Source organism: Crassostrea angulata, chromosome 2 (genome assembly GCF_025612915.1).
Source record: "Crassostrea angulata isolate pt1a10 chromosome 2, ASM2561291v2, whole genome shotgun sequence".
Lineage (NCBI taxonomy): Eukaryota > Metazoa > Mollusca > Bivalvia > Ostreida > Ostreidae > Magallana > Magallana angulata.
This window is the reverse complement of record NC_069112.1, coordinates 30,329,575-30,351,867: the sequence shown is the minus strand read 5'-3', so window position 1 is coordinate 30,351,867 and position 22,293 is coordinate 30,329,575. Positions and strand designations below refer to the sequence as shown.

The 22,293-nt window shown below is 34.6% G+C and overlaps 3 protein-coding genes across 3 annotated transcripts; 1 reads left to right on the top strand and 2 right to left on the bottom strand.

The window, feature by feature from the left end:
- Nucleotides 1-13,961: 13,961 nt before the first annotated feature.
- On the top strand, nt 13,962-14,504 carry LOC128174175 (uncharacterized). Its single transcript, XM_052839794.1, has one exon. The coding sequence runs from the start codon at nt 13,962-13,964 to the stop codon at nt 14,502-14,504; it is 543 nt and encodes a 180-aa protein (XP_052695754.1).
- A 5,223-nt stretch (nt 14,505-19,727) lies between these two features.
- LOC128174174 (uncharacterized) lies at nt 19,728-20,072 on the bottom strand. The gene has a single exon (XM_052839793.1). It carries the CDS (start codon nt 20,070-20,072, stop codon nt 19,728-19,730), a length of 345 nt encoding a protein of 114 aa, XP_052695753.1.
- Nucleotides 20,073-20,652: 580 nt separating this feature from the next.
- LOC128174173 (uncharacterized) lies at nt 20,653-20,985 on the bottom strand. The gene has a single exon (XM_052839792.1). The coding sequence runs from the start codon at nt 20,983-20,985 to the stop codon at nt 20,653-20,655; it is 333 nt and encodes a 110-aa protein (XP_052695752.1).
- Between the last annotated feature and the right edge of the window lie 1,308 nt (nt 20,986-22,293).

The following is a 22,293-nucleotide window of genomic DNA, read 5'->3' as shown; positions in this document are numbered from 1 at the left end:
TAATCAGGATAATACAGGCATGGATATTTTGTTTATTCAGCGAGTTTTATAAGGTAAGCAGATCGACATTTATATGGCTTGACCAGCCTTTCCTCTGTCAGTGTGTACAAAAAAAGGCAAAAGTGTAACACTACCCCGGATATTATGAAAGATGACTTTGGTAAATATCAACGGTATATGACCTAAACTTCTTGAAAAGTGCTGCTAGAATCCTGTGCTTGTTGTTTTAAACGAAAAATACGTAGTACACGATGTATTTTCAATGAAATTATAGAAGTTGAGAGGGTTTCCGATAAATATTTACAATATTTAATTTATGCGATTAACAATAGGATTCTAGCAGTAATACTAAACAGTGGGACGGACAACTTCGGAATGGACATTTTTCCGGCGTTGCGCACCTCTTTCCATACACACTATTGACCAAAGTTTAGTACCAAATGGTGGGGTTTTTTATTCTAAATAAATTTATGGAAAAAAAATTGAAACATTTTTAGATAGTTTTTTAGATATTTGAACTTAAAAGTTCCAACCCCATGGGATTTTAGTTTGGAAAAAATACCCCACAGAAAACCCCATGCAAACCCCATGGGGTTTTGCAATAAACCCCATGGGGCAGAAAACCCCATGAAAATAATGTTGGGTTTAAAAACCCACTTTTTTCTTAAATAACAGTTTAGGGTTTTTAATCCCATAAAATAGATGTCATGGGATTTATTATCCCACTTATGCATGGGGTATTTTATCCCATTTGTTCATAATATAAAATTACTAAAATATTTTACCAATCTATTAAAATAGCAGTACTCACAGTGCAGACAGTATGGGGTGATGTTAACTAAACCAATCCAAGCAAATAAATCAGATTCTCAATAATAAGTTACTCGAGACTGATTTATTCATGTTTGCATTAGTTTAATGACTCTAGATTTTCTCTTGCATTGAATTATAATCCACAGATGTTGGTAATGTCTTCCAAAAATGCCTTTTTTTCAAATGACAAGTGTCAGCATCAGAGGTATGCTCTGTCATCCTTTAATTTGCCTAAAAATATGTCATGAAAACTATGTAAATTATGTTTAAAAGATATAACTAATTCAAAATAAGTATTGCCCTGCTTATTATAAAATTCTTTAAAATCTGACAGGTTGTAAATATTTATCAATACTGAACTGTATTGTATGTACCAATGTTATATGATCCACTAATAAAGGCATACATTTACGGTTTATGCAATCACAAAGATTACATATAATATTTAAACTTCTGTTAAATATCATAGCATATTAAACAGTCTTAAATCTATGGTCTCACTATTTCGAGAAAATTCGGTCCACGAATAAATGTTGGTGTTTTTTTTCATTACCTAGCTTTTCACTTGGAAGTTATTAAAGAATATATAGACGTATAAATTTAAAATGAAACTGATTTGCAGTCAATGGAATTACCTTAAGCAATGGACAGAAGAAACACAAACTTAGCAACACTAGCCCCACCAACTTATCAAGTACCAGGCGATGGAGTTGAAAACCGGATGTCGAAATAGTTAGACAAATCGGGACACAGATATTTCGATTAGAGCAGTCGAGATTTCATGAATTTCAAGTATAATGCCGTTTAATGAACTCGAAAATCCTATTAGTTATTTAACATCCTGAACACCGTATTATTATATAGATTATTTATCTAACTATAAATATGATGAATTTAGTGTCAATGGTGGGGGTTGGGGGTTGGGGGGGGGGGGGGTTATAACAACTAATAAATAAAGTGTGCGAAATGTTTTATATCATTATACTATTAGTAAAACCAATAATTATTATAAAATTCTTAATTTAACAGGAGATAGTAAGGTGGTTATCAAGATATATATGTACAATAATACTTTTCGACGGATAATTTCAGCTTGTGTACATGTTTTCTCATTGGGGGGGGGGGGGGGGGGGGGGGTACTTGATGAAAAGTCCCGTTGATTTTTTCTTTTCCGTAGAATGTTTTAGTGAAAGAGTATAAATTTTGTGATAATGTCCAGGAGCTATTTTGGATAATAAAAAATAGATACCATGGCTATAGTACATCAGAGGCATGTGACAAAATCAGTGCGTTTAAATATTATACTGTAGAAGCCTCTCACAATAATTATTTTGTTTTTAAATTAATTCATAGCATGTATACCGGTAAGTACTTCTTATCTATTTCTTTCCCACTCTTCCCATTGTATAGGACTTATCTCAAGCGAGCAAAAGCTGGAGCAAAAGCTGGAATTTTATTTAAAATCGAATTTCCCATTGCAATTAATTTGGCAAGTATATATAAAGGATAACCTTTATACAAAATAAACCAGTGCTTGAAATACATAGTCATGGAGAACAAATCATGCAGTCTTTGTAATGATTTTAAAGCTTAATCATGAGAATACTTGGAGTGATTTCCACACCGGCAATAATAACAGAGTCTAAGGCCGACAAAAAGGCATCACAATCTAAGTCAAAGGATGAGGCCCATTGCACATTTGCATCGTTTAATATATTCCCACGATTTCATAATAAACTGAACAAGACCAACCCCTGTGTATACATGTACTTTGTATTCACTGTCTATATTTCAACACATGTGTATACATATCATCGGAACGCTGTGTATACTAAATATATCAATGCATGCTTGATTTTATGTTGTCAAATTTGTATCGAGCCGAGAAGGAACTGTTACTAGATTGATATTATTTTAATTATTGTGGCATTTTACAGAAAGAAAATTTGGAGAAAAATCATTGCCGGCCGTGAGATCCGAACCCACGACCCTTGGGTCTGTAGGCCAATGCGCTACCATATGCGCCACGGCGCTCATTAATTTCTTCTGATGTAATTAAATATTTAAACGATATCAAAAAGGGTCATTAACTGATTACGGAAAAATGATAAATAAGTGGTGTTGTTTTTAACTAAGATATTTTAAAATCTCATTACCTATTTTTATACACATCAGATATGATTTAGTATTCAATAATCGTTTATTTAATTACCCTGAGCGTCGGAAGGTATTCATACCCGTGCGGCAAATTTTAAAAGTCCCTAGAAAATAAGGGCGACCAAAGGGAGTTCAACTAAATAAATACCCAGGGATTAATTTCAAGCGCATACATGTACCCAGTACACTTTTATTTTAAAATTTAAATCTACGTCCCAACCCATTGCATTTAATCCCAACCCCCCGATCCGGTAGCGATATACATCCTGATCAGAGCCGTTTAAGTGTGTTCAAAATGCACTGTTTTATGAAAAGGTCCAAGTTGCATATATTTTAACAACGATTATAAAATGCGTGTGTGTGTGTGTGTGTGTGGGGGGGGGGGGGGTGATAGCGTGAAATCTACCTTTAACTTCATTTTCCTCTCTTAACATCTTGTTTTCCAATTTTTAATATTCTCCCCCAAAAGAGTGTGTGTGGGAAGGGGGGTGGGGGGTTGGTGGGCTCTATGATAACTCAATTATAATAAAAATCTTTGCTGCAGAAATAGACCCCCCCCCACCCCCCACACCCGGCCCCCAAGTTGACATCCAGATTAATTGCAGCCCCCTGTCCATTACTTTGTTCCTGGTTACACGTGCACAGCTCGATCGGACACCTGCTCTCACGTGTCGTGTGTATGTACCTTTGCTCCGTTGAACAATAGGGTGGTTAATTGGATACACAGAACGTACCCGTTACAAAGACAGATAAGAATTCTTAGTTAATTGCAAGGTCTGTGAAAGAACAATAGGTGCTAATGAGGTATACACAGTGTGTCTCCTTGGTTCATCTCAGGCCAGCCCACTCTCATCTAAGTTAGAAAAACACCCAGAGCTACATTCTAATTAAATTATTCATTCAAACAATATTAGAAGACAAATGTAAAATTATTAAAACACACATGCTGCATTTTCCTTAATTTGGGAAGGGTTTATGGATTTTTTTTAAACTCTTATATTCTTATTTAGCCGTAACGTACAAACACCAAATTTTGCAGATTAATTTCACCTAGGTCCACTTTTCAGTGATAGAAAATTTTACATTATTAGACTATTTTTTCTTTATTTTTAATCTAAAGTTGAACAATCCAATACATTTGTATAAAATAAAGTGATCACAACAGCTTTTAAGTACATTTACTTCAAATCCAAATTGTTCCTTGAGAGAGAGAGAGAGAGAGAGAGAGAGAGAGAGAGAGAGAGAGAGAGAGAGAGAGAGAGAGATAGTTGTTGAACATGAGTTAGTAGTTGATTGAAAGCTTTATATAATCTCTATTATACAGTCAAATTTGAGTAAGTCTATTAAAAAGAAAGAAGAAAAAGCCAAGTTTCCCATCTCTTATAGAAATCATCTAATCTGCAATTTTTTGTAGCAATATATTTTAGAGTCGATATATGTCTTTCAATATCTATTATTAATTCATGAATTGATAGTATTTCCTTAAGACACCTTTTCCAATAGATATGGGATTTCATAATCAAGAAGATAGAATAAATGTCTATAGAAATAGGCTCAGGGTGTAGCCCGAATATAAAAGTTATTTAATCTTATATGCCAAAATATCTGCACACAGTAGGAATGAATAGGGGGAGATTGGGTCGCCTTGGGGAAATCCTCTGCTATGTTTGAAAATTTTTGAAAGGTTTCCAGCTTGTGTGACTGATGATTCTATATTACATTGACAAGTAGATATCTAAGATTGAATGGATGCTCCAAAGTTGAAAAAATCTTAATATTTGTGAATAAATTTCCATGTGAAGTATCAAATGCTTTTTTTTATAAAAATCAATTATGAATAATACACCAGAAATGTCCCCCCCCCCCATATGTTGCATAAGATCATATATCAGCTTAGTATTTTCACCAATATATCTTCCTGGAATGAAACCTGTTTGATTGGGACTACTAATTATATCAAGCATACTTTTAATTCTCTGAGCATTACACTCATAACTTATTTTATAAGCAATGTTTAGAAGTGTTATTGGTCTCCAATTGATTAAATACCATCTTTTGGGATACGGGTAATTATTCCTTGTTTCTGTTTGACATAGTTCCCGAACTTTGCATGTACCCATATAAAAAATATGGCAAATAATAAGAGTCCAGGCAGTGATGGATTTACAACAGAATTCTATAAAGTTTTTTGGAATAAGATAGGTCATTTTGTTGTTCGTTCATTAAATTTAATTTAATGATCGAACCACAAAGGAAATTTCACCTTCTAAGGAGTCTCTTTGTTTATTATTATTAAGTGTTTTATTTCAATGTATGTTAAAATTTTATTTCGATTATAGATAATGTTTTCATTTTTATTTTATAAATTCTTATAAAAACTTTTTAATTTCATTCATTCAGAATTTCCCTTTGGTTTGTAATTTCTTACAAATTCTCAAGTTCTCATGTGTCGTGTGTATATAGTGCTTTGCTCTGTTGATTGTAGCATTAGGAGAACAATAGGGTGGTCAATAGGTATACACAGAATGTGCCCATTACAAAGACACGTAAGATTTCTAAGTTAATTGCAAGGTCTGTGAAAGAACAATAGGTGCTAATGAGGTATACACAGTGTGTCTCCTTGGTTCATCTCAGGCCAGCCCAGCACTCTCATCTTCTAAGTTACAAAAACACACCAGGCTACATTCTAGAAATTAAATTTTTCATTCAAACACAATATTAGAAGACAAATGTAAAATTGTTAAAACATACATGCTGCATTTTCCTTAATTTGGGAAGGGTTTCTGGATTTTTTTTTAACTTTCATACTCTTATTTAGACATAATATATGTACAAACACCAAATTTTGCAGATTAATTTCACCTAGTTCACTTTTCAATGATAGAAAATCTTACAGTATTAGAATATTAGACTATTTAATCTCTAATTGAATGTACAATGCATGCGCGGATCTAGAGGGGGGGGGGGGGTCGGGGGGGTCCCGACCCCCCCTGGAAAATGAAAATTTATTAAATTTACATAGTAAAATTATCGCGAAAATATGCCTCGGACCCCCCCTGGCAAACACAATTATCCTTCGGACCCCCCCTGGAAAAATTTTCTGGATCCGCACATGCAATGTATCTATACATGTACATATTCTGGGTACATACATGTATTTACATGGATGTCAAGTTTAATTTATATCAATTTAATCCTGGCCTCAATCAATTTAATTCAATTTAATACATCCTGAAAAAATTATCCCGATATGCAAACAGATTACATTGTTTCTTCAATGAAGTGTTTCTAAAAATACGCAAACCCATTGTGCATTTCTTGTATCTCCTAGAATAATGTCCAGTTCAGTCTTTGATATATGCTATCATACAATGCATTATTTTGTAGTAATGAGGTTATTTCTTAAAATTATTGCTATTTTCATAATCTCATTATTAATCAAGCTCTGTAACTTGATACATTAATATGTTATCCTATTGGGAATGCATAACTTAAACTAAACAAGTTAAAATTTCAAAAGTCTATAAACTCGGTCAGCTATAAATAACTACATGTAATTTGCATGTATCTCTGGTATTCTTTGAGTGCTCAGATGATAAGTCTTATTTGGGTCACATAAAATTGTTGATCATAATTAACACATAATTTTTGCAATAAAACAAACACTGCCATATGCTACTATGCCAGATAATCAGTAACCTAATGGCGAATTTGGATTGTACATGTAGATGTACATGTAATATCAAAATACAATTTTATATTCAACTGAATAGCGCGTACTTGTCACTCAGATTTATAAAATTGATATTATGGAATCATACCAGCAGGATTTTTTGATAATGAAATTCAAATTATGACTGCATTGTTTTATCCATTAAGTAAACATACATGTAAATGTCAAGGAGGAGAAAAATACATTCAATGACTAAGTGGCTAATTTTCTTATCAATCTTTTTGTATTAGTGAAGATCAATTTAAGGTTCTAATATCTTTTTAAACATGAAGATTGAGATAACAATTATTTGCCCTAATTAATATTTATATTGACAATCAGGGAAAATGAGCTGCCAATGCACTACCGGTATTAGAAGTTCTTGATCAGTTATCAGTTGTATTCGATACCTTATTACACCTCATAATATATATTCAAGAATAATTAAGGGTTGTCTGCCGCAATCTACATGTAACTATATATGTAGAACTAGTTAAACTTTTTAAATACATGTATAATTTGATCACATACATGCTTACTGAGATACAATCTATGTTAATTTTCTAAATACAACTGAGACAGGTTTTTTTGTCGATTAAAGAAATATGTCAATTAGATATATACATGTAGTGGATATAGTGTATTTCTTACATGTGGGTCGGGGCGGGGTTGTTAAAATTGTTCTGCATGCAAAGGTAAACACTAACTAGAGGAGCCCAATCTCAATTTGTTTTCTAAAAATTTTACCTTTCTTACTGGCCAGCATGCACAAGCCCCAAGTAACTGCTGGAAGCAACTGTACTTGGGATATTGTCTACCCATGCAAAAAATTATCAATTATTGGGGGGACCCATACATCCTCTTTTTCAAGCATAAATCAAAAAGTGAAAATTTTGGCCACATTGTTACAGTAGCATTTTCTTAATCTATTCGATAAAATAAACAACCAATATTAAAGTGTCATTATATGAACAATGGACATGTGCTCCACTCCCAAACAAATGATTGCAATAATTATTCTGACTGTACTCCTAAAATAACCATTCAAATGTCTGGTTTCCCCCCTCCTTTTTCATAAATTAGACAGGTCTTTCAGACAAAACTATAAATATATCCACTGCAATCTTTGACATTAAGTCTAAGAGTTTATTTCTCACAAAAACACTTTATAATCAGAACGCTTAGGTTGTGCAATTTTAAGTCGAAATTTTCAAATTTAATCTTATTTCATTTAAAAATAAAAAAGTTAATTCTGTTTTAGTAACATCCCCATTCCCGGCTGAACCAATCATCTTGTACCGTGTAATAACAGTTTCTGTAAATTGCTTTTAAGATCAATTATGACCACTTTTAATTCAAAAGCCATTTTTATTACAATTAGTTACATCAAGAATTCTGAACATTTAAACGATGTAAACACATTGACTATTCCCCTTCAAATAAAATGTTTCATGTTATATTTTACCCCTTGTCTAAAGTCAACACAACAGTCATAGCTGCAAGATGATCAATTAAAAGTTTACCGGTACTTTGGATCATAATGAACCTAATATAAGTCATTAAGGACCTACATATCGCTTACAATTTCAATAGGAGACATCTCTCTAACTAATGCTAATCACTAAAAACTATTTTATGACTTTTTGCAACACAACATAAGCCTGAAAGTAGAGCAATTCTCCATTTCACCAAATAATTGACAGTACAAATAATCTAAAACAGTCCCTTGCTACCTTTCACTTACACTAACTTTCTATAAAAAAGAGTTTCGTATTATAATAAGAAAGAATATGCAGTTCTAAAAAAAAAGTAAACCCCATAATGCCACTTCCATTGAGGTTTAAGAAAAATATAACCATTTAAGTGATCCCACTATCTCCACTTCACTTAATCATCTTTCTATAAGTATAAACATGCACATGCAGATTCATGGGGTTTAAATTTCCTGCAGTAAAACATTTTTACTAAATAATCATTAAGAAGTCAATTGCTCTTCAGTCTCCTCTAATAAGAAACCTTAATTATTCAATACTACAAGTACCTGGTATCTTCATGATATTATCATGATAAAAGCATATAGAAATACCCTTACATGTATACCCTCCCCCTATCTTTTGATTTTCATGAAGTGTAGCTAGATGTTAAAAACCTTTCACATATAGGATCATAAAACCTATGGCAATTTCCTCGAGTCAATTCTCACACACATTTGAAAACAATTGTCATAGAATCTAAAAATTGACCTTTAGATTTGTAGCATTTTACATGTATATATTTATACATAGCCACAGACAAAGAGACATTCCATCCGGCATATGATATTTCTTGATTCCATGAAAAAGTGAGCTTAATTAAACACTCATTTTTAGTGAATATCTAATATATACTTATAGCTATATGGTGTTTCTACTCTCTTGTCAACCATGCTAAAGCAATTAGACCTACATGTATAGCTACCAGTGTGATGTATGCTTTTAAGTAAAATAAGATTAATATACAGCTGGATAGCTGCATGGTGATAATAGAATTTCATGGAAAAATGTTCAAATTTTACCTATGTTTTTCTACATGTATATCAAATAAATATTCTAAATATACCAGTATATATTTTTTGTTCATTTTGAAAATAATTTTCAAAGTAGATGTTATTTTTACAGTCAAAGATACATTTACATATTCTACATGTTAACTGAAGGATGAGGTGATTTTCCACATGTACTAGATGTATTTAATATTATTCAAATATAACTTTTGGACAGAAGAAGCAACAGAGCAAACATGGGTTTTTTCTCATTTTGTTTTCTATGATAACTTTGTTTGTCTACATGTCAACTTAATTTCAAAAATATTTTTTTTACTGTAACAGAAACAAACACTTGTGCTAGGGTCATAGACCCCTTCACGGTAACTGTGATGACTGCTCTTTTGCAGGGCAAAATGACTTTATTGGGTGAAACATGACGTACCATTAAACCAGGCCCCCTGAATCTCTAGGCAGGTGCTCTACCAACTGAGCAATCTGGCACTGGTATTCGAACAGGTCTGACCATCACATTCTTCCCCCCTTAAATGATCTTCGCCCTTGAAGATCAACCCAGACTCTTCCCCTGGCAGGAGTTAACCTGTCAGTTCCAGGGGTTGGTCACGGCACCAAATGTAACAGGATGGGAGAAATAATGATGGTCGTGATTCGAACACGGGCCCCCTGATTCTCTAGTCAGGTGCTCTACCAACTGAGCTATCTCGCCCCGGTATTCGAACTGGTCAGCATGAACATCACAAGTACTTAAACTTCACCATAATTGATCATATTTCCCTGCAAGAGAGCAGTACCACTCTTACAGTAAAGGGGTCTATGAGGTTTATTGAAACCCTATTCCAAGTTAAATGCATTTCATAAATTGTAATTACTTAAAATAACAGTTTTATGATCATTCCTGCTGTTAATCAACTGCACTTATTATAACTTAATGAAAGTTTACTGATCCATTTTCATTTAGTATAATTTTCATAAAAATATGGATTCATGGCAGTTATGATTTGTATTCATATCAAACTGAAACTTTTTTTTTAAAAATTGCTGCCATATAACATGTATAATTCATATTAGTTTAATTATTAAATTTATCCTCATATAAAAACCAAGACAATTAATAAAATCAGTAAATCATATAATAAATCCAAAAATGGAAAGGGATAAACCTTATTTACTTATGTAATATATATACCATTTGCTATATTAATTCCAGGTTATATGACATGTTGCAATCATAAAGTTTTGCTTTTTCAATGTTGCAAAAAAATCAGTCTAATATGTCTATAAAATATGTTCAACATTCAGGGATGTATTCATCATTAGGGATCAAACCCATGCAGACCATGCAGTAGAAGTAATGGGGGGGGGGGGGCAGGGGTGAATTCCTAGGGAGGGAGGATGAAAACCAATTTTAAGGGGTAATTAGCACATTAAGGGGAAGGTGTGTGGGGTGTCTTTAGGTATCTTAATTGGGGTTTGTTCTTTCTTTTAACTTGGAAATGCATGCACTTACACTGGGAAGTATATGAAATAGGGTTTGCCAGAAATAAGCAATGTTAAGTTGCTAGCTAGCTCTCAGAGAAGTTCAAACAGTTTGCAGTTACTACTATAAGATATACCCAATTTAAAATGTCATGTTAAATGTCAACATACACTTGCCTCGGAAGTAAATATCTTTACCACGCTTCGCGCTTGTGTATACAACAGAGTTTATGACCACTGTTCGCTGATGCAGCCGTTGTACAATATATTCACCATTACACTGCAGTACTGTACTCCAATATATGGTCGAGGATACACCTGTACACTAATGTAAAAAAAAAAACGATCTTTTTTCTGAGACAACAACCGTCACCGCAGTTTCGCCGGCCTTATACAATGTTCTGATCTATTTCTAGAATATTTTAAAATATATTTTTTTAAATGAAATAACTTCAAAACAGACAGTTTCGTGTATTAGCTTCCCCAATTGCATGTTCTGATTTTAGTCAACACCTGTCATAGTCTTAAAAGCGCTTACTGTTACGTTATTATCAGTCTGGAGTCACAGTGTTTGGACTGAATCATGCATTTGTAAATTGTTTCTCGTGTAAATAATTTTCCGAGAATCTAATTTTCGATGGCGTGAATCAGTTCACTAAACAACACCTTCAAAGAATTCATTTGCTGTAAGTACAAAATAAGGGATTGTAGATTTTTGCGTGTGAAACTTGCTCTCGTAGTTCATTATATACTCATAATATCACGAGTTCTTCTTCTTGACGAACACAGAACCCCAGACAGTATATATATGTTGTAGATTGATATTGAATAGGCTAACTGGTCCAGTTTTATTTTGCTGTTTGTGATTTTTACCTAATCGTTTTGCTGTTGACAGCAAAATTTTTGATTGCAACATTACAGACTACATGTAATACGTCCTAGCTGACCAAAATTTTGATAAATACCACATCTTGCCATTGCAATGTGAAAGTCACAATTAATTTAGGATAACTTAGGAAATTAATTAATTAGTAGACTTTGTAAGAATACATGAACAGGTACTTTCCAACAATTGACATTAGGTTAGTTAAGTTTTCACATGGGCTGCTATATATTTTCCTTGATTTTTAAATGCTAATTTTAAGCATAAACTAGCTAATGTAGAAATATTTTACAGATTTATTCAAACAACCAAAAATTAAAATCACTTGCAACCTGTTCTGTCACAAAGAGATCCATCATACATTTGATGAGTAAATTCAACTTTATTTGAAAATTGCCTAGTAAAAATTTGTAAGGTATATCAACTATGCAATCGGCCTAATATCAGACATTAAGCAGATTCTATTACTTCACTTCAGATTAATATTTTGTGGGTTTTTTTACCCCATTATCATTACTTTAGTAAATATGGGGGAAAAAACCCAACATAAGCATTAAATATGGGGATAAAAACCCTATCTGATTTTTTTCGGGAATGGTGGGTTTTTTTCCCCATAAATAATTTCATGGGGTTTCTTGTCCCATGGGGTTTATTGCAAAACCCCATGGGGTTTGCATGGGGTTTTCTGTGGGGTATTTTTTCCAAACTAAAATCCCATGGGGTTGGAACTTTTAAGTTCAAATATCTAAAAAACTATCTAAAAATGTTTCAATTTTTTTTCCATAAATTTATTTAGAATAAAAAACCCCACCATTTGGTACTAAACTTTGGTCAATATTGTGAATGGAAAGGGGTGCGCAACGCCGGAAAAATGTCCATTCCGAAGTTGTCCGTCCCACTGTTACTAATAAACATGAACTAATTGCCGATCGAATTATTGTAGCAAACATACAAATGAACTTCGGGGTAGTGTTACACTTTTTGATTTTTTGTTAATGTAAAAACGTGATCTATTTTTAACTGTCACGTGATACCATGGTACGACAGCTTCAAAGATCGAGTTGATTCCGAAGTAGAAAAATAAACTCTTGGTGAACACATTCACTTGGTAATGATAGTCAGAACTGTTTTCATAAAAATAAACAGTTTTTAAATTGATCATAATTTTGACGGTCATTAAACTCGGAGTTGCCTTAACCTACCCGCGAAGGTAAGCGATAAATACATGTACGTATTTACCTACGTGAAGCTGAGAGCAAGCTATGCTGAGCCTAAGTATTCATTATGATCAAAACTAACGAAACGTTGTTAAACAGAGGTTATTAAAATTAGGTTCATCTGGTTCTCTATCAACGAAAAATGACAATAACAAACTGTCAAACATCTGAAAACTCCATAAAACGAAATACAATTTCAGAGCAGAGCAACACGGATCTCTGAAATGATAGATTCAGGTGCTTAGAAGGAGTGAGCATCCTCTACTGACCGGTCACAAAAGCCTTGTGCTCTTTGTCGTAATCGGAAAAATCCCAGAAAAGACCGTATACAATTATGTGATTAATTATACCCCCCGAAAACGAAGTTTGGAGGGGTAAATAGGAATCACCTTGTCCGTCCGTCCGTCTGTCTGATCAATTCGTGTTCAGTCCATATCTTTCTTATGGAGAAACATTGGAAGTTCTTCACACAAATATTGCTTATGACCTAAGAGTGTGTCATGACCTTGAACAAAGGTCATTCGGGCAAAGTCAAAGTCACTGACAGAAAAAGTGCAAAATTCCGTGTCCGGTCCATATCCTTCTTATGGAGTAACATTGGAAGGTCTTACTTCACACAAAGAAGTAAACATAGCTTAAGACCCATGGGTGTGTCATGACCTTAACCCAAGGTCATTTGGGCAAGGTCAAGGTCACTGGCAGAAAAAGTGCAAAATTCGTGTCCGGTCAATATCTTTTTAATGGAGAAACATTTATTTTATTTATATAGGTTAAAAAAACATAGATATTCTAGAATATTCTATTTAAGATGAATAGAGTGTGCTAGAAGGTGAGTCTCGTGCCTCAGTTCTAGAATTTCCTAGAAAGTAAAAAAAATACCTCATAAATTCTCGTGCCTCAATAAAGAATTTTCTAAAACTGCACGAGCTCCTCATATCGATTTTAGAATTTTCTAGAACGTTCATTTCCTATAAAAAGTCACCGCTTTTATTCTATCAGTCTTGTTCAGACATTGGAATTGACATGGCACAGAAACAATTAGATCTCTTGGAGAGTACAGACCCTGTCTCGGGCCAGCTGAATTAAAGTCATCCGACTATCGTCAGAGAATCTGTGATTAATCTACCAGAAACTCAGGATGTGACTGGACTTCTAATGGGAATGTATGACGATGAAAAACCAGCTAGTAAAGAAGATATCTCTCAACTCATGGCCCCTTTGGACGGAATTCGAAACAATCTGATATCCATCACCAATGAATTGAGTGAAACCAGACAAAATATCACCAAAGGTCTACAGACTCTAAGCAAAGAAGTAAGTGAAATCAGAATTGAGACCAGGAATAAGACAGCTGAAAAAAAAGCAACACCGCCGACCAGGAAAACAAATCCCTGTTATATCTGTAAAGAACTAGGACATTGGGCCCCTAAATGTCCACAAAAGCAGGATCCAGCCAAAAAAGAGCAAGATCCACAAAAGCAGGATTCTACTAAAAAAAGCAAAGACAAAGATCCGTGGTATATTTGTCATAACCTGGGACACTGGGCTTCCGAATGCACTGACAAAGAAAAAAATCCACCCAGCGGTAACAAGGAAAAACCATCAAACCCGAAGAAACAGAGTCTGAAAAGAGAAAATGTCATCCCCAACAACAGTGAACCTCCTAAGAAAAAGGCAAAGCTGGCTGTCCCCAAGAAAAAGTGACTGTAATATGACATTATTTGTGCCATTGAACTGATTCAGTGTTATTTCATACTTGTTTTTCATGCGTTTCTCAATAAATAAATGTTCACTTTTTATTCTCTTTTTTATTTTTTCATACAGCAGGAAGAAAAAAAAGGCATTTTATAATTCTATGAGAATTCCTAGCCTCATAATTCTCGGTGACTTCATAGAGATCGGACGTGTTTTTACCAGAAGAATAGTTAACTCAATAAAAATGCCATAAAATTATGCTTACTATAGCTTAACATCATTAGCTTACTATAGCATTATTAGCTTGATACCCCAGAAGCTGGACTTACCAGCCCCCTTCGCTGGGGGAGTTCAACACCTCATTTGCTTAAAAAGTGCACTCAGTTGAACTCCCCAGCGAGGGGGCTTATACTACTAACGTAATTTGCAGTTTTATAAACTTCACAAAACAAATTGAAAGTTGGAAGGGGCTAAACTTATCAAAAATCTTGACAAACAAGAAAAAAAGGATCTTGAGGTTACGGTTCTGTATAACTCTGCCCAAAGAAAGGGGGGGGGGGGGGCTACCCCCCCCCCCCCCCCCCCCCCATTATAGCCCCCGGTTCCGACGCCTATGCTACGTAGTTATGTGTTTTCCTCCATATTTGTAATTCAAATCTTTGACAAAATCCATTTTTGTATCAATTTTTGTAAAAGATATAGTTATATTAAAAGTACTAGCAAATCTTCGAAAATGGGTCACTGAAGCGTTGAAGCGAGGGGCTGTGTCAAAAATAGTTCGGACCGGAAGTATTTGATAAAGCATCGCCCGTTTGATATAGCCAAGGTTTATCACACGGGTAATATACACCACACGTATGAGATAAATCAAACGATGTTCTGGTAATTGACCAGTATCTTTGGCTAACGTCCACCCCACCCCTATCCCCGCTTTTAAAGACGGTAAATGGGATTCATTAGTGTTAACAAATCGTCATACTATCAACAAGTTAGAGATTCAATTTCATAATTTGTGATGTATACATATTTTTTTGCAAGGTGCATCTAGTCTCTATATTAAACAAGCATTCTGAGAGTATTGCATAAGCAAACTGGTAGGGGAATGAAAATGTTAAAGTACCTTCATAACGCATTTAGAAAAAATGTTCGAGGTGGGTTAACTTAGTCCAAAATTTAACGCTGTTTGAAAAAAACATATTTCAAGGTTCGTTGATTTTGTCCCATATTTCACGCACTTTGATAATTTTTTTTCTCGAAGTGCGTTGCCACATAACACCCTTCCACAAATGAGACTAACTAAAAAAAAGGAGCATGTCAATCTCAGTGGTCACAAGTTTGAAGATATGACAAAAGTGGCTCATAATTCGTGATCAATGTAATTTTTTCGGTTTCAATGTAAGTAACTATCAAGAGCACATGGAAGAAATAGCGAGTCCATGTTTAATAATCCATAAACTTGAAATTTAGGTCTGGCAGACGTTTTTGACCAAGAGATAACCGGAAGCATGTAAACGGAGGTATATTAGTGAACGTCTCATCATCATGTTTATCATTTTTCAGGTAATTTTCTTTCTGATCTGTCTCTGTATAAAGAAATCCAGAAAGGAAAGATTTTGAGAAAATGGCTGCTTCAAATATTAACTAAAATTTGAAAACAGTAGGAAAATTATATAACTAGATAATATACGATAATGAAGGTACTTGATCATCGTGACCTAATAACACGATGAGAATTCGCCTTTGCAACAATTAGACAGATTTGTGGTCTTCATCTTATATAATGGTTGACTAATGTGGCGGATTTTGCTCATTGAAAAGTAAAGGAATAATGTATTTACATTATAATTGTGTAAAGTTATAATACAAAGTTTAATCGTTCATAAAAAGCATTTTACGACATTATATTTTTCACTGGGGCGAATTAGCTGAACTTGGATTTTTAAGACTGTATCAAAAATTATGCTGGATAAGATTTATCTCGTCATGTTCTGTTAGACTGTCATTCAATAATAACTTAATGATTGTCGAAAAACCTAGTTTTTGATATAAACATGGTACAAATAATAATGATAAAAGCTTACCTTGTATATGACATAACTTGCAAAATCAGTCCAATCATTATCACATGGAAGTATAATTAAACTAATTGATACAAAATATAATATTTTATGTTCCAAATAAGGCTTACATATTTTGCTAGTGATTCATTGAATGATTATTACTATACAAGGAAAGAAATGACTTATTTGTAGAATCTAAAATCAATAAAGACGGTACTCATAGAAGGAAGTGTATTGACTGAAACGGAAATAAAGTTTACCAGTTAACAATGTAAGGTTGAAATATTAACATTTTTCAATGCCTTTGCCAGTGATAACTACGTTTCAGTTCTGTACTAAACCGTTTAATAATTTCAAATGACGTTTAATTTGGGCGCAAGCGGTTTTGCTCATTTATATTAAAATATTTATTGGTTCAATTGCTGAATATTTAAAATTATAAAAAATAACGAATCATTTTTTAAATATTTTGGTCGTGTCGGGGCGTTTTAAAATCATCATAAAGCACTTCAGGCTTCATTGAACCTGACCACGCCCAGAATGAAATCATAATACTCAAAGAATGCTTTCTTATTCCTTTGTCATTAAGAAAGAAGAAAGTGTTTTGCCTATTTGTCCAACAAAAATACATTATCATTTTATAAATGGATTATTACAAGGACAACAGGATAAATGTAAAGAAGTATGGTATTTTATCATTGTATTCGATCATGTGCAGGCACAAGAATCAAAACTAATATCGGTTACTCTTCGTGTCTTCACAAAACGACGCCAACAATCAGCTGTTCAGCTTATTCGTCTGTTTCTAACATAATATCGACGTATTTGATTAAATCAACCATTATCAGATGCATTAACCACTTTCATATTTTTAATGTTATATAATTTGATATTGGTTGTTACGCCTCAGATACAGATGGAGGGACATGTAATATATTGTATAACATACCGTGGTATGAGGACACACACCCCTTAACACATCTGTCCGGAACTACTCTTTTATACATGTAAACCTTTCATGTAAACTTGCATGCATGTGTATACCAAAGTGAATAAATAGAATATAATTAAGTTTATCTCTTTTCATTTGCATCATATAGATTTTAATTGAAATTTAAATAACTTAGTTTTTTTTATTAAAAAAAATTGCTCCAATCTTCTTCAAATTTAGAAACAAATGAAAATGACTCACAGATGGAACTAAAACAACTTCAAAACAGAAAAAAAATGAAATTCTTGGAAAATATAACAGAAAACGGAAGGGATGAATCTTTTTCGACTAGGCATGTAAAGGATAAGTGCATGCACAGTACATGTGTTTTTAAAACAATAAAAGGTCTATGCTGAAAAAAATAATGAATTTTATACAGTAGCCAAAAAAAAAAAAAAAAAAAAAAACGTTAAATTTACCAAAACAACAAATTTAATCCAAGAAGGGAAATTGCACCCAAATCGTTCTTTCGAAATATCTCTCATTTAAGCTATCTAGATTTATGATAGTATTTTTGTGAGGTTTTAATATTCTGATTGATTATTTTTACCGTAGAAACATTTAGAAAGGAAACAGAATTCCATCCTGTTCAGCTCCCCCCCCCCCCCCCTCTTTACTAAACAGATATCGGCACATATAACATAACTCTAAATATAAATCCTCTGTTACATGTAGCAGTTACTATCGGGATTACACGACGGCTCAGAGAAAACAATTGAGCGACACTCTTAGTATAACTCTACTTGCTGTAAAACCGCAAAATACAATCAACCTATTTTCAGCATGCTCGGTCATTTCACACACGGCTCCCGATCCCGAGTCGATCTCCGAACATAAACTTGCCTCGTATACTGCATCCACGCCCCAAATACGCCTGCCCCTCCAATCTTCACATTCCCTTTGTCCTGAGTTTACCTTTAACAACTGTCACTTTAAATTCGAGAAGTAAACTGTGAAGTTGCGAACCAGCGTTTAAAGCTGAACACCGCTCGTAAATTGGCACTGTCCGCCATATTTCTCTTTCATCACTGCTGTCCCTACAACCCCTAAACAGTTTGAAGTACTTTGCTGTAGAGGTCTCACCTGTGTGGACGTACATCTCGCCTCGCTGTGTTATTCGGTCGCGATGAAATTATCAAATTTTACGCACTTTTTTAAAGCCAGGAGAATACTAACATCAAATAATTTGGTCAATGCATTATTTACAAACGGAGTATGCACATAGAATAAGAAATAAATGCATAAAATCGAAAGACCACGAAAGGAATACTACACGTCGACCACGAGTTTCAGTTGTGCAATCGGGTGTATAGGAATCGAAGGGTTTATATGCCAGGTATCTGTGTGACGGTGCCTATTTACGAGCGGTGTTCAGCTTTAAACACCAGATTCAAAAAAGGTCGCCACTCCTCGCTTCGTTCTAATCATGGTCCCCTATTACTAAGGATGCTGTACTTATGCGCGGGTAGTTTAAAATGTCAAATGAAAACATCTTATTTGAAACCTTTCTAAGTCCATCGAATTAACAAAAGACATATCTTAGTTTATTTGAAATCTGATGTTTATAAAACACTTCTAAAAAATTTGTGTGAAAATTGATAAAATGCGTGTGTCCACTTTTTTTAAGGAAACTACAAAACACCGCGAAATATTGATAGAAAAAAAGCCCCTGAAAAAAAATCTGAAATCAATTATGACGTCAAAATAATTTTCTAATTTTCACATCATACATGAAGATGAATAAAGTGTAGTCCGTGAAAAAAACACCAAAGAAAATGAACAAACCTTTATTTCGTTATGAAAGAAGATTCATGTACAACTAGTACACATACAAAAAAAAAAATAACACACATCAGGGATGCAAGAGTTGAGGGCCCTACAGGGTAAAGTTAAAACTAAAGTTGCAATTTGAGTAAGATTTGTTGCATGAACTTGATTAAGGAACAGAAACATTTTCTTTCTTGAAAGAAGGAATGGGAACACTGTCGCATGAAGGAGTAACTGTTGCAGGGTTAAATAAATTGCTATTGGTTTTAGTTTCAGTTTTCAGTTTTTTCGATGGAGTTGCTCTTTGGACTCTCTCTTGTATTTAAGGACTCCATTTATGCTTCGGTGACCCGTTCTGTGCATAATCATTTGCCCATCTAATCAACTTTGATATAAACAAGTGGCACACGTGCGTCATCCTGATTGGTTGGTAAAATTGCCTTCCAATCCTGCTTTTTCACACATACTCTTCATCAGATTCTCAAGCTTGTTCATACCAACATTCTGTTTCGAAAACTTCAGAACTCCTGCTATAGGTCCCTTGTAAAATTTCCTCTCAACAATAATCCCTAGGTAAGTAAAGTATAAGCTTTGCAGGCTCCGGTCAGTGTCTTCATCTGTGAAGTAATGCTTTATGTTCTTGTGTTCTATTTTGCGATGTTTGAGACCGCCTTTGACTGTTTTGTTGGAACGACCAATAAACTGAACGAAGAGACCAACTTCATCCTCACCCATGGTAAACTGAGACTTCAAAGTCATGATGCTCATCTCGTCCTCGCAGGCCAAAAAGCTTACAGTTTTAAAAGAAAACCGCATGGAGTAGAGATTTGCTTGTTGAATACCCAATAACTTCAGATGTCCATAGCTTTTCCTCCTGTTCCTTATTAATTAAATCTGCCTGACGAATTTCTGATCCATAACCTAGAAATAAAGTAAAATAAATGAGTGCATTTTAAAACAAAACAAGTAAAACAAAAATTTTTTATATGGCTGCTTTAAAACACAGACACCTAGCATAGACAAAGAAAGGTAGGGGACGAAAACAGCTGCACAACACCTTATTTATTATTAAGAGCTATAGAGGGGATACGTTGGATTTACATGCGCGGATATAGAGACAGTCTTGGAAAACGGGGGGGGGATTTAGGACCTCTCCAGAAAAAATCCCAAGTTTCTTATATTCACAGTAATATTACCGAAACCTTGACTCGGACTCCCCCCCCCCCCCCCCCCCCCCCCCGAAAAAATGATGGATCTGCGACTGAATTATTAACGTTATGCATTGCTAAAGATAAACGTGTGTGTGTGTGTGTGGGGGGGGGGGGGTGATAATTTAGGGTTATCCTAATTTAGCAGTCAGCAGTTTCATCTGTGCATCTAGCGTCTTCCAAACTTTGAGGAAACGGTCGTTCGTCTCACTCATAAAGTTGTTGGTGTTCCCTTGCTCACTTATGCCTCGTAGAATCCCAGTAATAAGCAAATACAGAGACTTTGGGGGATAAAAATCCCCGTTTAACTTCCTAACTTCCACAATGAATCGTGTGAGCCAATTGTTAACATCCTCCACGATTAACAATGCAAGCTCAGAGATAACTTCGTCATTTTCGTTGAGGGATTTTCGCCACTCGTCGAACACCAAGCGCAGTGTTCCCCAGGAAAGAGAAATACGCATGCCCCAGTTTGGGCATCCGCGGACGAGATGATTGTTGTGCTCTTCTTTGTTTTTGTTGGAATTGCGTCTGAAATAAGTTCATTCAAATCACCGTCATCAACGGGTTTTCCAAATCTGGCGGTTTTTTTTAGGTCACCTGAGTCACTCAGGTGACCTATTGCAATTGGTCTTCGTCCGTCGTTGTGCGTCGTGCGTTAACAATTTTACATTTTTAACTTCTTCTTTAATACTACCAGGCCAATCGTTACCATTTTTGGTGTGAAGCATCTCTATGGTAAGAAGAATCTAGTTTGTTAAATTTATGGCTCTACCACCCCTGGGGTGCCACGGGCGGGGCCAAATATGCAAAAAAAGCCAAATTTTCAAAAATCTTCTTCTCTACTTCCACACAAGTGAGGAAAAAACTGAATGCATGGTTATGATGTCCATGAGGCCCTCTACCAAAATTGTGAAATTTATGGCCCCTGGGTCAGGGGTTCTGGCTCTAGGGTGGGGCCAATATGGCCATATAGTAAAAATGTATTAAATCTTAGAAAATCTTCTTCTCTACTCCCATATATATTTGTTAAAAACTAAATGCATGGTTATGATGTCCATGAAGCCCTCTACCTAAATTGTGAAATTCATGACCCCTGGGTCAGGGGTTCAGGCTCTAGGGTGGGGCCAATATGGCCAAATAGTAAAAATGTATTAAATCTTAAAAAATCTTCTTCTCTACTCTCATATATATTTGTTAAATACTAAATGCATGATAATGATGTCCATGAAGCCCTCTACCTAAATTGTGAAATTCATGACCCCTGGGTCAGGCTCTAGGGTGGGGCCAATATGGCCAAATAGTAAAAATGTATTAAATCTTAGAAAATCTTCTTCTCTACTCCCATATATATTTGTTAAAAACTAAATGCATGGTTATGATGTACATGAAGCCCTCTACTTTAATTGTGAAATTCATGACCCCTCGGTTAGGGGTTCAGGCTCTAGGGTGGGGCCGATATGGCCAAATAGTAAAAATGTATTAAATCTTAGAAAATCTTCTTCTCTACTCCCATATATATTTGTTAAAAACTAAATGCATGATTATGATGTCCATGAGGCTCTCTACTAAAATTGTGAAATTCATGACCCCTTTGTTAGGTGTTCATGCTCTAGGGTGGGGCCAATATGGCCATATAGTAAAAATGATTTAAATCTTAAAAAATCTTCTTCTCTACTCCCACAAATGTGGGCAAAAAACTGAATACATGGTTATGATATCCACAATCTCCTTTACCTAAATTGTGAAATTCATGGCCCCTGGGTCAGGGG